The sequence below is a fragment of the Babylonia areolata genome, chromosome 20 (genome assembly GCF_041734735.1).
Source record: "Babylonia areolata isolate BAREFJ2019XMU chromosome 20, ASM4173473v1, whole genome shotgun sequence".
NCBI classification, from domain to species: Eukaryota; Metazoa; Mollusca; class Gastropoda; order Neogastropoda; family Buccinidae; genus Babylonia; species Babylonia areolata.
The window spans coordinates 47,688,390-47,703,413 of NC_134895.1; the positions used below are offsets into that span (position 1 = coordinate 47,688,390).

At 39.6% G+C, this 15,024-nt stretch overlaps 1 protein-coding gene across 1 annotated transcript; it reads right to left on the minus strand.

Annotated features, from left to right (window-relative positions):
* Positions 1–959: 959 nt before the first annotated feature.
* LOC143294675 (all-trans retinoic acid-induced differentiation factor-like) lies at positions 960–14,839 on the minus strand. The gene is made up of 7 exons (XM_076606064.1): positions 14,697–14,839; positions 9,706–9,851; positions 8,455–8,526; positions 7,396–7,467; positions 6,584–6,714; positions 3,946–4,046; positions 960–2,544 (listed from the first exon to the last, which is right to left on the minus strand). Exons 1-7 carry the CDS (start codon positions 14,748–14,750, stop codon positions 2,434–2,436), a joined length of 687 nt encoding a protein of 228 aa, XP_076462179.1. The 5' UTR covers positions 14,751–14,839; the 3' UTR covers positions 960–2,433.
* Positions 14,840–15,024: the final 185 nt, after the last annotated feature.

Genomic DNA, 15,024 nt, shown 5'->3' on the forward strand with positions numbered 1-15,024 from the left:
TAGTCTGATTGCCACTAGGTGTTACTGAACATGGCAGGGCATGCTCAGATAGTGTGATTGCCACTAGGTGTTACTGAACATTGCAGGGCATGCTCAGATAGCGTGATTGCCACTAGGTGTTACTGAACATTGCAAGACATGCTCAGATAATCTGTCTGCCACCAGGTATAACTGAACATTGCAGGGCATGCTCAGATAGCGTGACTGCCACCAAGTATTATTGAACATTGCAGGGTGTGATTGCCACCAGGTATTACTGAACATTGCAGAGCATGCTCAGATAGTGTGATTGCCACTAGGTGTTACTGAACATTGCAGGGCATGCTAAGATAGTGTGATTGCCACCAGGTATTACTGAACATTGCAGGACATGCAAAGATAGTGTGATTGCCACCAGGTATTGCTGAACATTTCAGGACATGTTCAGATAGTGTGATTGCCACCAGGTGTTACTGAACATTGCAGGGCATGCTCAGATAGTGTGATTGCCACTAGGTGTTACTGAACATTGCAGGGCATGTTCAGATAGTGTGATTGCCACCAGGTGTTACTGAATATTGCAGGGCATGCTCAGATAATGTGACTGCCACCAAGTATTACTGAACATTGCAGGGCATGCTCAGATAGTGTGACTGCCACCAGGTATTACTGAACATTTCAGGACATGTTCAGAGAGTGTGATTGCCACCAGGTGTTACTGAACATTGCAGGGCATGCTCAGATAATGTGACTGCCACCAGGTATTACTGAACATTGCAGGACATGTTCAGATAGTGTGACTGCCACCAGGTATTACTGAACAGAGCTGCCGTCAGGTCAGGATCTCCTTTGGTGTGCAGTCTCACAACATTAGCTCCCTGTATTTTATTTTGTCAGGACTGTGAAAGACTGGGTGTGATGTGAGGATGAATTGTGTGAGAAACACTATGAGACAATACAGACGACAGGAACAACTCCACTCAACCTGGAACAGTGGAATGTTTTATTTCCATTTCACTCATGCACATAATCTGGAGCAATAAAATATTTACAAACAGGTAATCATGAAAAAATGGGATACATCTCATAAATGGATAAAATAAAATGAGATACAGTTCAAGAGCCTCAGTTTCAAATCACATATGATCAATCACTTCCACCTTGTAAAGAAAACATTTCAGGTAAAGGCTAAAAAGAAAGCTAACAATAGCGTGGTGTAAAGCAATTTGCTGATTAAAATCGTTCTCAACACCATTAATTCATGTAAAATATTCATGTAAAATTTAAAACAGAGTGTGTAAGCATGGAAAACAATTGGCTGATTAAAATCTATACTCATCCATACCATGAATTCATATAAACTTTCAAACAAAAGGACATTTCAAAACAACTTTAAGCTCCAACACCAACACACTCATTCTGCATTGCACCAGAAATTTCAGGAATATTCAAATATGTCTCATGACAATCAGCTCATCAAACTGCACAACATCCTTGATGCTCCACCACCAACACACTCGTCTCGTGACAATCAGCTCATCAAACTGCACAATATCCTTGATTTGTGCTCAACCCAAGGTATCTCCTAGATTTCTGGCAGTGTATGAACAAGGCAAGCCCCCTATGATAATGGGTTCCAACATCCTGAATGGATATATCATGAAAAAAAAAAAAAAAAAATCACTGGCATCAACTCCATCAGTCAATGTGACGAAATGCAAGTACTGAAGTGTCTCAGAAGAATATCAGTTCTGGTGGTGGGCAGACAACAACATACTGATTGATCATAAAAATCCACTGATGTACCCAAGCACAACATTCAGTTTGCATCTCCCGTGCATACTTGTTTGTACTTGTCACTCTCATCATGTACACAGTGCAGCTGATGTTTATACATGTCCTTAATGTATCTGTATTTGCATATGAAATCATTCATATTCATTTATAATTTCAGAAAGTTCAGAACAACTGTAGTGATATCAGTTAAACATTTGTCTGATTAGCTTAAAAACACTGCATATAGAAAAACAAAAACAAAAAAAGCAAGAAGAAAAGTATCTATTTCAGATATACCTTTCTGATACCAAGCTGTCTTTTATCTCAAGAGCACATTCATCCATCATTACATCTGTTCAATGCGCCATGTGTCTAAAGCATGGATGCAGTGCATCACTGGCTGAAAAACTGCTGTGCTTACAGGAATATTATTGGAGTCTACTAGCTGTTCTTGTTGGTATTCTTGCAGTGATGTCTTTGTAGTTTACCATGTGTTTTGAGCAAAAGAAGAAGAGAGGAGGAGGAAAAAAGAAAAGAAAAGAAAAAATGAGGCAGGGGTTTGTCCTGTTTTTCTATTGTGACATGTTCCAAATAAAATACCGTTCAAAGTTTAAGAGAAGGCACAAATCAGGAGTATAAATCCAGCATATAACAAAACAGTCCCATCTTCAGCAAAATTCAGTTGGAGTGTTTCTTGACAAAGCGTCGTTGAGTAACCCACAAAAAAATGGCTGTAACAAAGGTGCTGCCACAAATCCCACCCACAAATGGATACAAGGGAAAGGTACCCTGAAAAAGAACAGCAGATAACTTCATTTCATAATACACTGTGACAACACTTTGATCAAACAAATGCAAAAAATACCTTACAAATTAATACTGAGTCCTTCCTGCTAGTCAGTGGACAGAAAATCAGCAGCAAAGATATCAAATAAGTGAGTTTTAAAAACCATCCTATCCTGTATCCATGCCTCAACTGCATGTGTTTGCTGGCCATTGATATGGTATGTCCTTTTGTGAACCAGGTGTTCTACCACTAAAAACTAATTGAAACTATTATATTTGTCAATAATATGCAACTACATATATATATGTAGCACCTGTCAAAATTTGTGCATTCTTTCATGGCTGAAAATAGTAAAGAAAAAAAGTTCATGTCCTTTGCTTTGTTTAGATCAAAGAAAGACAACTTTCCATTGTCTTGAACAAACCATCAGAACATTCTGAGGTTAATTTTGCTCTTGCCAACCATCTTTTCTCAGTCAATTATATATTGGTCAATTCAGACCTGTCATTCATTGTCAGTGAACATTTGTTTTTAATTGTTCCATATTTTCTGGAAAAAAATCTATATAAAAAAAACGTTTTGCCATTTCCGATGACATTATCTTTTCTTCCTTATTTTTTTTTTTATTCTCTGAACGTTTGAGTTCTCTCCTTTGGGGGCAATATCTATCTTACAAAACGGCCTGAAGTTTCTGATTTTGTTGGGAGGTATTCCTTTCTTCGTGTCCTGCTGAATTTCCTTACAGTTTTTCTGCACTGCTCAAGGTTGAGAATTTTCCATAAGTATAGTAGTGATGCCATAAGAAGCAAAATCAATCAAACCTAAACACCAGCTTTCACCACACAACAAGTTGTCACAATTGGTTCTCATAACTTTCAACACACAACAAGCTGTTACGACTGGTTCTCATAACTTTCACCACTCAACAAGCTGTCACGACTGGTTCTCAGTACCTTTCACCACAGAACAAACTGTCACGACTGGTTCTCAGTACCTTTCACCACAGAACAAACTGTCACGACTGATTCTCAGTACCTTTCACCACAGAACAAACTGTCACGACTGGTTCTCAGTACCTTTCACCACAGAACAAACTGTCACGACTGATTCTCAGTACCTTTCACCACAGAACAAACTGTTACGACTGATTCTCATAACTTTCACAACAGAACAAACTGTTACGACTGATTCTCATAACTGTCACCACAGAACAAGCTGTTACGACTGGTTCTCAGTACATTTCAGCACAGAACAAGCTGTTACGACTGGTTCTCAGTACCTTTCCAACACAGAACAAGCTGTTATGACTGGTTCTCTTTACCTTTCAACACACAACAAGCTGTTATGACTGGTTCTCTTTACCTTTCAACACAGAACAAGCTGTTATGACCAGTTTTCATTACCTTTCTCAGGCATTTGTATCCATGGTAATCAGGTGAGCACAGGCAGTCCACCAGTCCAGGGCCAGCTGCCCTGCAGTAGGACTGGGGGGAGGGACAGGTAGCTGCACACACACACCACAGTCAATGTCACACTGCAGTAGGACTGGGGTGGGGTGGGGGAGGGGGTAGTAAGCTGCACACACACACAGACACACACCACAGTCACTGTCACACTGCAGTAGGACTGGGAGGGTGGGGGTGGGGTAGGTAGCTGCACACAGACACACACCACAGTCACTGTCACACTGCAGTAGGACTGGGAGGGTGGGGGTGGGGTAGGTAGCTGCACACACACACACACACCACAGTCACTGTCACACTGCAGTAGGACTGGGGGGGGGGGGGTGGGGAGTAGGTAGCTGCACACACACACACACCACAGTCACTGTCACACTGCAGTAGGACTGGGAGGGTGGGGGTGGGGTAGGTAGCTGCACACACACACACACACCACAGTCACTGTCACACTGCAGTAGGACTGGGAGGGTGGGGGTGGGGTAGGTAGCTGCACACACACACAGACACCACAGTCACCGTCACACTGCAGTAAGACTGGGAGGGTGGGGGTGGGGTAGGTAGCTGCACACACACATACCACAGTCACCGTCACACTGCAGTAAGACTGGGAGGGTGGGGGTGGGGTAGGTAGCTGCACACACACACACACCACAGTCACTGTCACACTGCAGTAAGACTGGAGGGTGGGGGTGGGGTAGGTAGCTGCACACACACACACACACCACAGTCACTGTCACACTGCAGTAGGACTGGGAGGGTGGGGGTGGGGTAGGTAGCTGCACACACACACAGACACCACAGTCACCGTCACACTGCAGTAAGACTGGGAGGGTGGGGGTGGGGTAGGTAGCTGCACACACACACAGACACCACAGTCACCGTCACACTGCAGTAAGACTGGGAGGGTGGGGGTGGGGTAGGTAGCTGCACACACACACAGACACACCACAGTCACTGTCACACTGCAGTAGGACTGGGAGGGTGGGGGTGGGGTAGGTAGCTGCACACACACACACACACACCACAGTCACGGTCACACTGCTGTAAGACTGGGGGGGTGGGGTAGGTAGCTGCACACACACGCACACCACAGTCACTGTCACACTGCAGTAGGACTGGGAGGGTCGGGGTGGGGTAGGTAGCTGCACACACACACACACACACACCACAGTCACGGTCACACTGCTGTAAGACTGGGGGTGTGGGGGTGGGGTAGGTAGCTGCACACACACAGACACACAAACACCACGGTCACGGTCACACTGCAGTAGGACTGGGGGGTGGGGGAGGGGGGGGGGGGGTAGGTAGCTGCACACACACACACACCACAGTCATGGTCACACTGCAGTAAGACTAGGGGGTGGGGTGGGGTAGGTAGCTGCACACACACACACACACACCACAGTCACTGTCACACTTCACTTTCACTCCTTGATTTGTGGCTGGCTGAAAATGCTGTGAGGTGGAGCTGACTGGTATTAAGTAACTGCACAACAAATTCTGCAAGCCACTGTTTTCGTTCTCTTTTTTTCTTCTCTCTCTCTTTTCTTTGGAACTGGCAGCTCAAGTAACACTTTCCTCGTACTTCACGGTCATTTATATTTGCACAGAATACACATATACAGTTTGTAGGTATTTGTGGCTGTAAAATTTCTCAACTGTTTCAGGTTATTATGGATAGAAATGTATGTTCATGGGGAACTAAAAAATAAATGTTGTTATGTTCATACCCCTTCATATGGGGCTTTGGCCTTAATGAATAAATTCCAATTCCAGTTGTTGTGGAATAAGGTGGAGGAGAGGAGGAGGAAGAGATTAAAAAACCAAAACAACACATGCTGATCATTCTGAGCAATGTAGACAACAGTGTGGTAGGCAAGAACAGTAAGTTAATTTGTGGGCAAGTCCTCTCAGGCACTGCCTTGTACATCACACATCTCACTGCCCTAGACAGAGAAGGATGGGAGAGGCAAGGGCAAGCCTGATCTTGCCCAAATAAGGAATGCCTGCAAATAAGGGGGATGATCTTTCCCAAACATCAACAGGAAGTGGAACATACACTGTTGTATGTATGTTCTGCCTGATGCAAACGAACACCCTCTCACAATACTCTACATCATACACCAATCAGTCACTGATTAAATGCAAGAAAACGTTCTAGGCGGAACATGGCTCTTCTCACTTCTCCACTTTCCCGACCACGCTTCATGACAGGGGCTCTTGTCATGGCCATAAACGACCTAGAACATATGTCTGTAATTAATTATCATTTAAAAAAATCTCTCTTTTTTTTTTTTTTTTACAAAATTTGTAAAATATTTTTTGGACATATATCTATAATTATTACAACAGTCAATAAACAACCATGGACATAAAATTACGTCTATATTACAACAGTCAGTTTCATTCAGCAGTCACTGTGTGGATCTGCCTACTTCTGGTCCAATCTTTACTCAAGGAAAAACAAGATGAAATTACAACACGATACTATGATGCATACAAAAATTTAGTAATACAAGGCCCCTGTGTGCTAGCTCAAAGAAAAGTGTGACAGCTGAACAAATCCGTCCTCAATGCTCACCGTTGTTGTCTTCATTGGAACAAGTGTCCATCTGGGTTTCACAGATCAACGTTAAGTTGTCCGCACTGTGACTGGACACATTCCAGGCCAGTGACCCACCAGGACAACTCTGTATGTTCCCTGGTAGAGAACTAGTGGGGGAAATCAAAACAACATACCATCACATTTTCTACTTATTCAGCTATCTGTTTGTCGTTTCAGCGGAAGAAACAAACAACAAGAGACAAAACTAAAGAGGCAGAGAGATGGAAATATGAAATGCAAGATGAAGTTGCAACTCACTCGTACAATATCAGTACTACAAGTTTCATATACGTAAGTATTATACACATATCAGTACTACAGGTTTCTTATATGCAGCTTTTACACACATTCTCTTGTAAGAACTGTCACTTTATGGACAGCATGGATAACACCAAGCAACTGTCAAATCAATATTGAATGGAATGATAATTTATTTAAATCAATCTTATATATGATAGGAAGTACTGATACAAGTGCACAAAAATACATACTGAAAAGAACAACAAAAACCAAAACCTTCACAGATCATTAATGACCAAAGATTTGGAAAAATACAAAAGACTGACAAACTGATGCAGTACAGCACACAAAAACTCAGGATGTTTAATACACATATACCTCCATCATTATGTAATCACTCTTTTCTGCTGTTTTATTTGTAGGAATAGTTGCAAAATGTCTGTGCTTTCAACTTGCCTGTCCGTGACAAAACATAAAGACGTCCAGCATTGTTTAAATACCATGCCATTCTTTACATGCATAACAGGGTATGACTTGTTTCTACTCACAGATAGTCCAGGTGTGTCAGGTTATAAAAGTTTTTCTCTGTCACTGCAGTCAGGTTGTTGTCCTGCAGCAATCTATCAGAAACAGACACATGTAATGATGTATATATTCTAATTAGGTTGTAATTTGTATAGAAACACACACATAAACACATTCTCTCGTCTTCTCTCACTTGCTTCCCTCTCTCTTTTTCTCCCTGCCCTCCTCTCTACACACACATTCTGAAGAGATATTTTCCATTAAAGCTGATGAAAAAGATACAATACAATACACACCTTTATTAATCCATTTGCTAATTAAATTGTGCATCCACAGGCTTGACACTCACCCTACACAATATCTCAGCCCACAGCCAAATCCAACACACTCACAAGAAAAGTCTTCAAGCCAGATTTTAAAGTAAAGAATCCACTGAATCAAAGTTATATTGTACTGTATTATGGCATATTATACTGTTCTCTTTTGGTCACAACAGATTTCTCAGTGTGAAAATTAGGTGGCCACAGTGCAGTGACACCCAGAAGATTGGAAGGTAAGACAGGTGAGACTGTTATGAATTCCTTGAAGATGATGAAGCTGATGTTTTCAAATTAATCATTACAAACAACAAGTTCAAACAATCATAGAAGAATAAAATTTGGCAAACCAGGAATATTTTCAGAAAAAGACCTGACCAACACAAAAATCAGGCATATGCTGCTCCTTTAAAAAAAAAAAAAATTTCTTATTTAGGCTGCATATATATGAACTAGTCCACACACTTTGACTCATCTTTTAAACTTTTAAAGACTTACATCAGTTCAACCATAAGTGATTAATGCCATTATCATATAATCAAAAGATATTCATAAGCATATTAATGAATACAGGGTAAGGGATGACAAAACAAGCAAAAGAGACCATGTGCACAGTATGTGATGCCTCTGTGCCAGTAAATGGCTGAAACAGAGACAGAGAGAGAGAGAGAGTGCGTGCGCGAGTGAGTGAGCGAGTGAAAGAGAGAGAGAGAGAGAGTGACAGAACAAGGCATGAAGCAAAGTGAACAGAAGACCATTTCTTACATTATAACAACAGAAGTCATATTCTTGAAAATACCCGTCACATTTTCAAGACTACAGTTGCGTAAATCAATCCTGGAACAAAGTAGACAGACATCACACAGTAAGCACTAGTACACACCAAAAACACTGGTGATTACAGTAAAGGCGGTAAAACTGGACATTTTTCACTCACCACATCATCAGCGGGAATATTTTTGTGTATACCACTTCCTGCTCATAATTCATTTTATGCACTAGAAAACTACTCTCTGTTACTATTTTGTGCAATACTAATACTTTCCAGCATGGAAACAGTATACACAAAATGAAATGGCACTGACTGATTGCAACATTTATCAAGCACTCCATTTAACTTATGTCACTGAGCATTCAATGCCATTTACTGGCACTGACAGTGTAAACAAAGTTAATCAAATGCATAATATATCATTTCATTCCATCATGACTTATGTTAATAATACTGAACATACGTACCATTATGGTGATAATAATATATAATTAATACTTAAACTCATGCGGTAAAGTATGCTGTTTCACGGATGAAGCATTCCGATTGTCAAATTACAGAAGTGATTTATATTTTCGAGTAATTTCTTCTTCTTTTTTCTTTCCCTCTCTTTTCTTCCTTCACAGCCACACACACACATTCATACAAAAACATACTCACACGAGCAAATTTGACTGTTAAGTCAAGTGTCAGACTTGTAACTGTTCAACAAGACACATATTTATCATAACATATGAGAATGAAATGTGAGAATTCTTCACTGCTGGTTTACACTGAAATTGGTGACCTACACTTACCAGTTGCACTGCATCAAAGATTCAATAATTAATTTGCTAAGTAAGTCATTCTACTCAAGTAAAGACAAAATAAAATAAATACTTTCCAGTAAGTTGAGTAACTCAAAAGTTTATTTCTCTCAAAAACTAGTCAAACTGGATTATGAAGAATTTGAATTTCTGAAGACATTATCGTGAATGATTATTTGTAAACAGGAATACTCCTGTAAAATGTAGCTATCATTTTAAAATGTTAAAATATTATCAGCACATTGTTACCATATAATTCAATTCTTTTAATCAACTCTGTGTGTGTGTGTGTGTGTGTGTGTGTGTGTGTGTGTGTGTGAAATGTTTCTAAACCCATGGTAGTCTATTTATTACAATATGTAAAGACTATCAGAAAATCATAATTCTAAATTCTGTCACTTTGCTAATATTTACTAATGAAAAGATAGGATAGCTCACCCAACAATGTCAGCGTCTGTAAAGTTGTGTGCTGTGGAGTTTACACAACAACGGCTGGTCATGTTAAGGTTATATTCATGGCAGTACTTTTCCACTTCAGTCTCATTGGAGGTCTCTGGTCTGTTGCACTTGTCACACAGTGAACCCTAAAAATTCAAAGTCATTCACATACACAACTCTGTTTCTGTAAAATTTTCTTTCAATAATGAGACAGATAGTGGATACTAGATATCTCATACTCTAGTTGTGTTGTAGAATATGTGAGAAAATAAGAATATTATTAAGAACACACATGCACAGGTACATATTTGTTTTATTTAGTCCCAGAAATTGAAAATCATCCATTACCCCATTTAGTAATAACTAGTATAATTTATATAGCACTGAATCTTTTGCAGAGACAAATCAAAGCGCTTCCACAGCAGTCAGTCACATGCATGCATAACTCCAGACTGAAAAAATAAAATAAAATAAAATAAAATAAAAAATTAAATAAATAAAAAATCCACCTGAAAAACAATGAAGGGGCAGGGAAGGGAGGCTATTTTGGGAAGAGGTGGGTTTTTATGGCCAGACTTGAAAGAGCTGAGTGTGGAGACCTGACGAAGCAAAGGGGGGAGCTCATTCCAAATGCAAGGTCCAGAGACAGACAGAGCGGCAGCCAACAGTAGAGTGTTTGAATCTGGATATATGCAGAGACAGAGTGATCCAAAGCCAATTGTAGAGAACGAGATGGGGTGTTGATGTGAAGGCAGCCACAGAGATAGGAAGGGGCAGATTTGTGAATACATTTTTCACAAACTGTGCATATCTTGTACTTTATTCTTTGTAAGACAGGGAGCCAAAGGAGATATTGTAAAAAAAAAAAAAAAGGAGTGATGTGCTCAGATCTTTTCTTTCTGAGGACAAGTCGGGCAGCAGAGTTTTGTATGCATTGGAGGGACTGGAGGGATGAAGCAGGCAAACCAGACAATAGAGAGTTGCAGTAGTCGAGACGAGAGAAATTGAGAGAAACAACAAGTCTAGATGTTGCATCGGTGGACAGATATTTCCGGAGGAACTGATGCACCGTAACTGACAGTAGTAGGACTGACAGGCCTGGTTGATAAACTTTTGCATGGACAATGTGTTGTCAAGTAGAACGCCGTGGTTCATGATTGAGCGGGAAAGAGGGATGGATGTACTGCCAAGTTTGACTGTGTCAATTGTGATGGAAGTGAGTTTTTGTTTAGTTCCTATGATCATTGCTTCAGTTTTGTCCGCATTCAATTGTAACTTATTTAGGGTCATCCAGTTTTGAATGTCCAGGAAGCAGTCAGATGTTTCTTGTGAGAACAAGGACAAATTTTCAGAGGCATCACTTTTCTGAAGTTGACTGACCTTGTGGCAGTTGATAATTTCAGCGAGAGGAGCAGTGTACAGTGTGAAAAGCACAGGGTCTAAAACAGATCCCTGTGGGACTCTGTGTTTCAATTTTAATGGGTTCAGACTGGTAATTATCAACAATGACACAATTTTAATGGGTTCAGACTGGTAATTATCAACAATGACAATCTGGAATCGGTCGGTGAGATATGATTCAAACCAGCAGAGAGTAGTGCTGTCGATGCCAAATGTATAATGAAGACGGGAAAGAAGGATTGAATGGTCTATCATGTCAAAGGCAGCTGACAAGTCGAGAAGAGTGAGTTGGGAAATTTTTCCCAAGTCAGTCGCTAACAGTAAATTATTCAGGATGTGGAGAGTGGTTTCGGTCCTGTGGTCAGCATGGTACGTGTGAAAAGGGTGGAGGAGATTGTTGAAATGAAGGTGGTTGTTGAGTTGTTTCACGACAGCTTTTTCAAGAAGTTTGGACAGGAAAGGAGGGTTAGAAACTGGTCGATAGTTTTTCAAGATGTTTGCGTCGAGGTTGGGTTCCTTCAGAAGAGGCCGGACGATTGTAGTTTCGAAAGTAGATGGAAAAGTTCCAGGAAGAAGAGATGAATTGACAATACTGGTGATTGTGGAGCACTCAGAATTCAAAATGTTTTTTATTCAAGGATTAAGATTTTAGGCATAGCCTATTCTTCCAATCTGTCCTCGCTAATCTACATATATTACAAATAGCACACACATAAATGAATAGGAACTGAGGAAAGGAGAAACTGTGAGACACACTGGGAAAAGACAGAGGCTGGTATGAGATCAAGCTCACATGATTTTATCATCATTTCTTACAGGATTTCATGAACTTGTGTGTGTGTGTTGCGATTACACTTTGAACCTGTTGTATATGCCTTTAAAAACTTGTTTTGTGTTAATTTGGCTAGTAAAAGTAAATTCATTGTACAGTGTTGTTATGCACAGTATTGTTAACGAAGTTAAAAAGCAAAGGTTATAGATAAAGTGACACATCTAGGTCTAAAGGTGTAATTTAGAAAAAAATAAAATAAAATCTCAAAATCTGGTTCTGTTCTGTTGAAAAACAAAACAACAACAACACCCTTGAACAGAAAGTAAAAGCACACTGAAGAAAATTCTAATGGTGGGAGAGGAGAGATGCTCAAGAAACACAAGTGTGAGGCACTGGCTGCCAAATCATAACTTTATAATATTCCCATATGTTATGCCCACTGAACTTGATTTTGTAATTGGCATATCAACAGTCAAGCAAAATACTGTTTTCAAATATTGACATTTTAAAGCTCATTTTGCAAAGTGACCTTTTCATGCCTAGACAGAAGGGAGTCATGTATATTTCCCATTCACAGTGCAACATGAATTTCACAGAATAAAATAATGGCATGAGCAGGCAGCTTTATTTAACTCCTAAATTGAATGACACAGAACAGAAAGTGTTCTGGTTTCTCATTTTGGCTTATTCAGCTATTCACAATAATCATAAACATACATACATACATGCATACCATTATATATATTTTTTTTTTTTTTTTTTTTTTTTTAACCTACCAAATCAGGGCAAGCTTTGTGTGATGCAAATACTTTCTGACCAGCAAATACTATCAATACTCAATTTATAATGAAATGGAGAAATCTGAAACATATACTGATACAGTGAATTTAATCACATAGTGACAGTGAACTAGTTTCCTAGAACAGGAGAGTGGAATGTCAAGTGTGGCTAGAATGACTGGTGAAAGGCAAATAACTGTTTTATCTCCTTGTACTTGAACAGATTAAAAAAAAAGAAAAGATTTAGATCATGGGAATAGGTCAGCTTGTCTGCTCTTTCAAGATTTGTTTCAGTTCTGAGCTGAATTTGACAACTGCATGGGTAAAGAAAGAAACCACCACACTGATAATCATTATATATGTATATATATTATTATATATATATATATATATATATATATATATATATATATAATTCTTGTTATTTTAACAACTAAGTTATCAAGTACTGATTCTGTTAAAATAATGATTTATAGATTCAGTCTTTTGGTCAAGTGTGTACTGATTTTTTTCCTTTCTTATTTCAATTTTGAAGATTTTAAAACTACAAAAGTAAGTTTTCTCAACCCCCCCCCCCCCCCCCCCCCCCCCCAAAAAAAAAGTGGATTCAGCCTTTCATGTCTGACACATAAGTACTTCTTATCTGGGCTTGTTACAACTGGGAGAAAAAGACCTGTCTTTAACTGATTTTTGAAAGATGTTCTACTCATGAATGCACTGTCTGTCCAGTGCACTGTTCTTGAGTAAAACTGAAAAGAAAAAGAAGAAAGCAGGCACATGCTGTGAACTGGAGGATATCATGCTTGTTACACAAAGAGAGAACTGAATTGAATTTATCTGAATAAATTATATTTTCTGATGGTAACAGAGTAAGCATGCTTTTTTTCATTCCAGCACTCAAAGGGGAAACAGTACAATTAAACAAAGGGTAAAATCATTACATCAATACAGCATAAACATTAATAATAATAATGGACATTCGTTGAGCGCTTTCCTCCCTGAAAGGGAGCTCAAAGTGCTTTACAATAAACATAAAACACACAGACACACATATTATATACATAACACCAACACCATCTTAAAAGAAAAATGAAAACAAAGTTTCTGGCAGAAGTGTACATGTGTACACTGCCCAACAACAACAAACAAAAGAAGAAAATAAATAAATAAAATGAAATGAAAGAAGTGAAGATGAAGATTTGATGAGGACACAAAAAAGGCCGAGAAGTCTAGGCAGATGACTTGCCAGTCCCTATACTACTACTACTACTACATAAATGGTAATTTGGCATTTACAGCACTGCATAGGTAGAGGAGAATGAGAAGAAAAAAATATGGGGGGACAGAGTGAGAGCGAGTGAGAAAGAAAAAGAGAGAGAGAGAGAGAACTACTACAAGACATGGAAATTAACATATACACAGAAAGAGAGAGAGAGATGGTGGGGGTATTAGTTCTTGAGGACAATAGCTTTGCACTGACCATGCAGTGAGCTTTTTTTCATCCAATTTCCACCATAATTTGAACCTACACTGTTCAATACTAAATGACAAAGGCATATCATATCTATTTTATCTTTTATCCTGGAAATACAAAATAAAACAAAAACCACTCACATCAGTCTGATAAGATGAGAATATAACAATAAAGAATAATACTGTTAGTGTGACAGACATGCAGAGTTGAAGACAACCAGTCTGAGAAGTAGAGACAGCTAGACAGGCAGGCAGGCTGGTGGACAGACGAAGATGGAGAGGCATATCAAGAACGCAGGATTTGATGAAATGTAAACAATGCAGTCAAACTTCATACTGATCAAAGGATGCAACAAAATGAATGGGAAGGAGAGAGCCAGCCAGAAGGCAAGCACATGGGCAGACAGATGACGGACAGAAATGAATGAAAACACATTCTTGGAAAACAATGATAGAGAGAGAGAGAGAGAGAGAGCAAGACAGAGACTCAGAGAGAGGGAGAGAGAGAGAGACTCAGAGAGAGCGAGAGAGAGAATCAGAGTCATAGATATATATTTCAAACTCACATGTACAGGTGAAGCAAACAATGCTATAAACACAGTAAGAAATATGAAGTTCATGTTGACGAATGGACTAAGTTTTCAGACTAGCCGTTTGGGGGCATGTGATCTCGTCTTGTTGTCTGCTTCACCACAGAACTGCAATGATAACCAATAACTTCCGGTGATGACAAAGTTCACTTGTGTGAAACACGAGAGGTGATTGGTTGTTTTTACAAGAGTTCCCCAAACCCGCTTCACTTTAACTTCACATTGTGACACAGCGTAGCAACCGGACTTTGCCTAACTGATTAGAAAGCGTACCTCAGCATCCTTGCCACAGAATGTTTGCATT

Coding starts and splice junctions, on each gene's coding strand:
- LOC143294675 (XM_076606064.1), bottom strand. CDS start 14,750: ATGAACTTCATATTTCTTACTGTGTTTATAGCATTGTTTGCTTCACCT. Junction 8,527..9,705: donor ACAGACGCTGACATTGTTGG/GTGAGCTATCCT, acceptor ACTTTGTTCCAG/GATTGATTTACGCAACTGTA. Junction 4,047..6,583: donor TTCCAATGAAGACAACAACG/GTGAGCATTGAG, acceptor GTGTGTGTGCAG/CTACCTGTCCCTCCCCCCAG.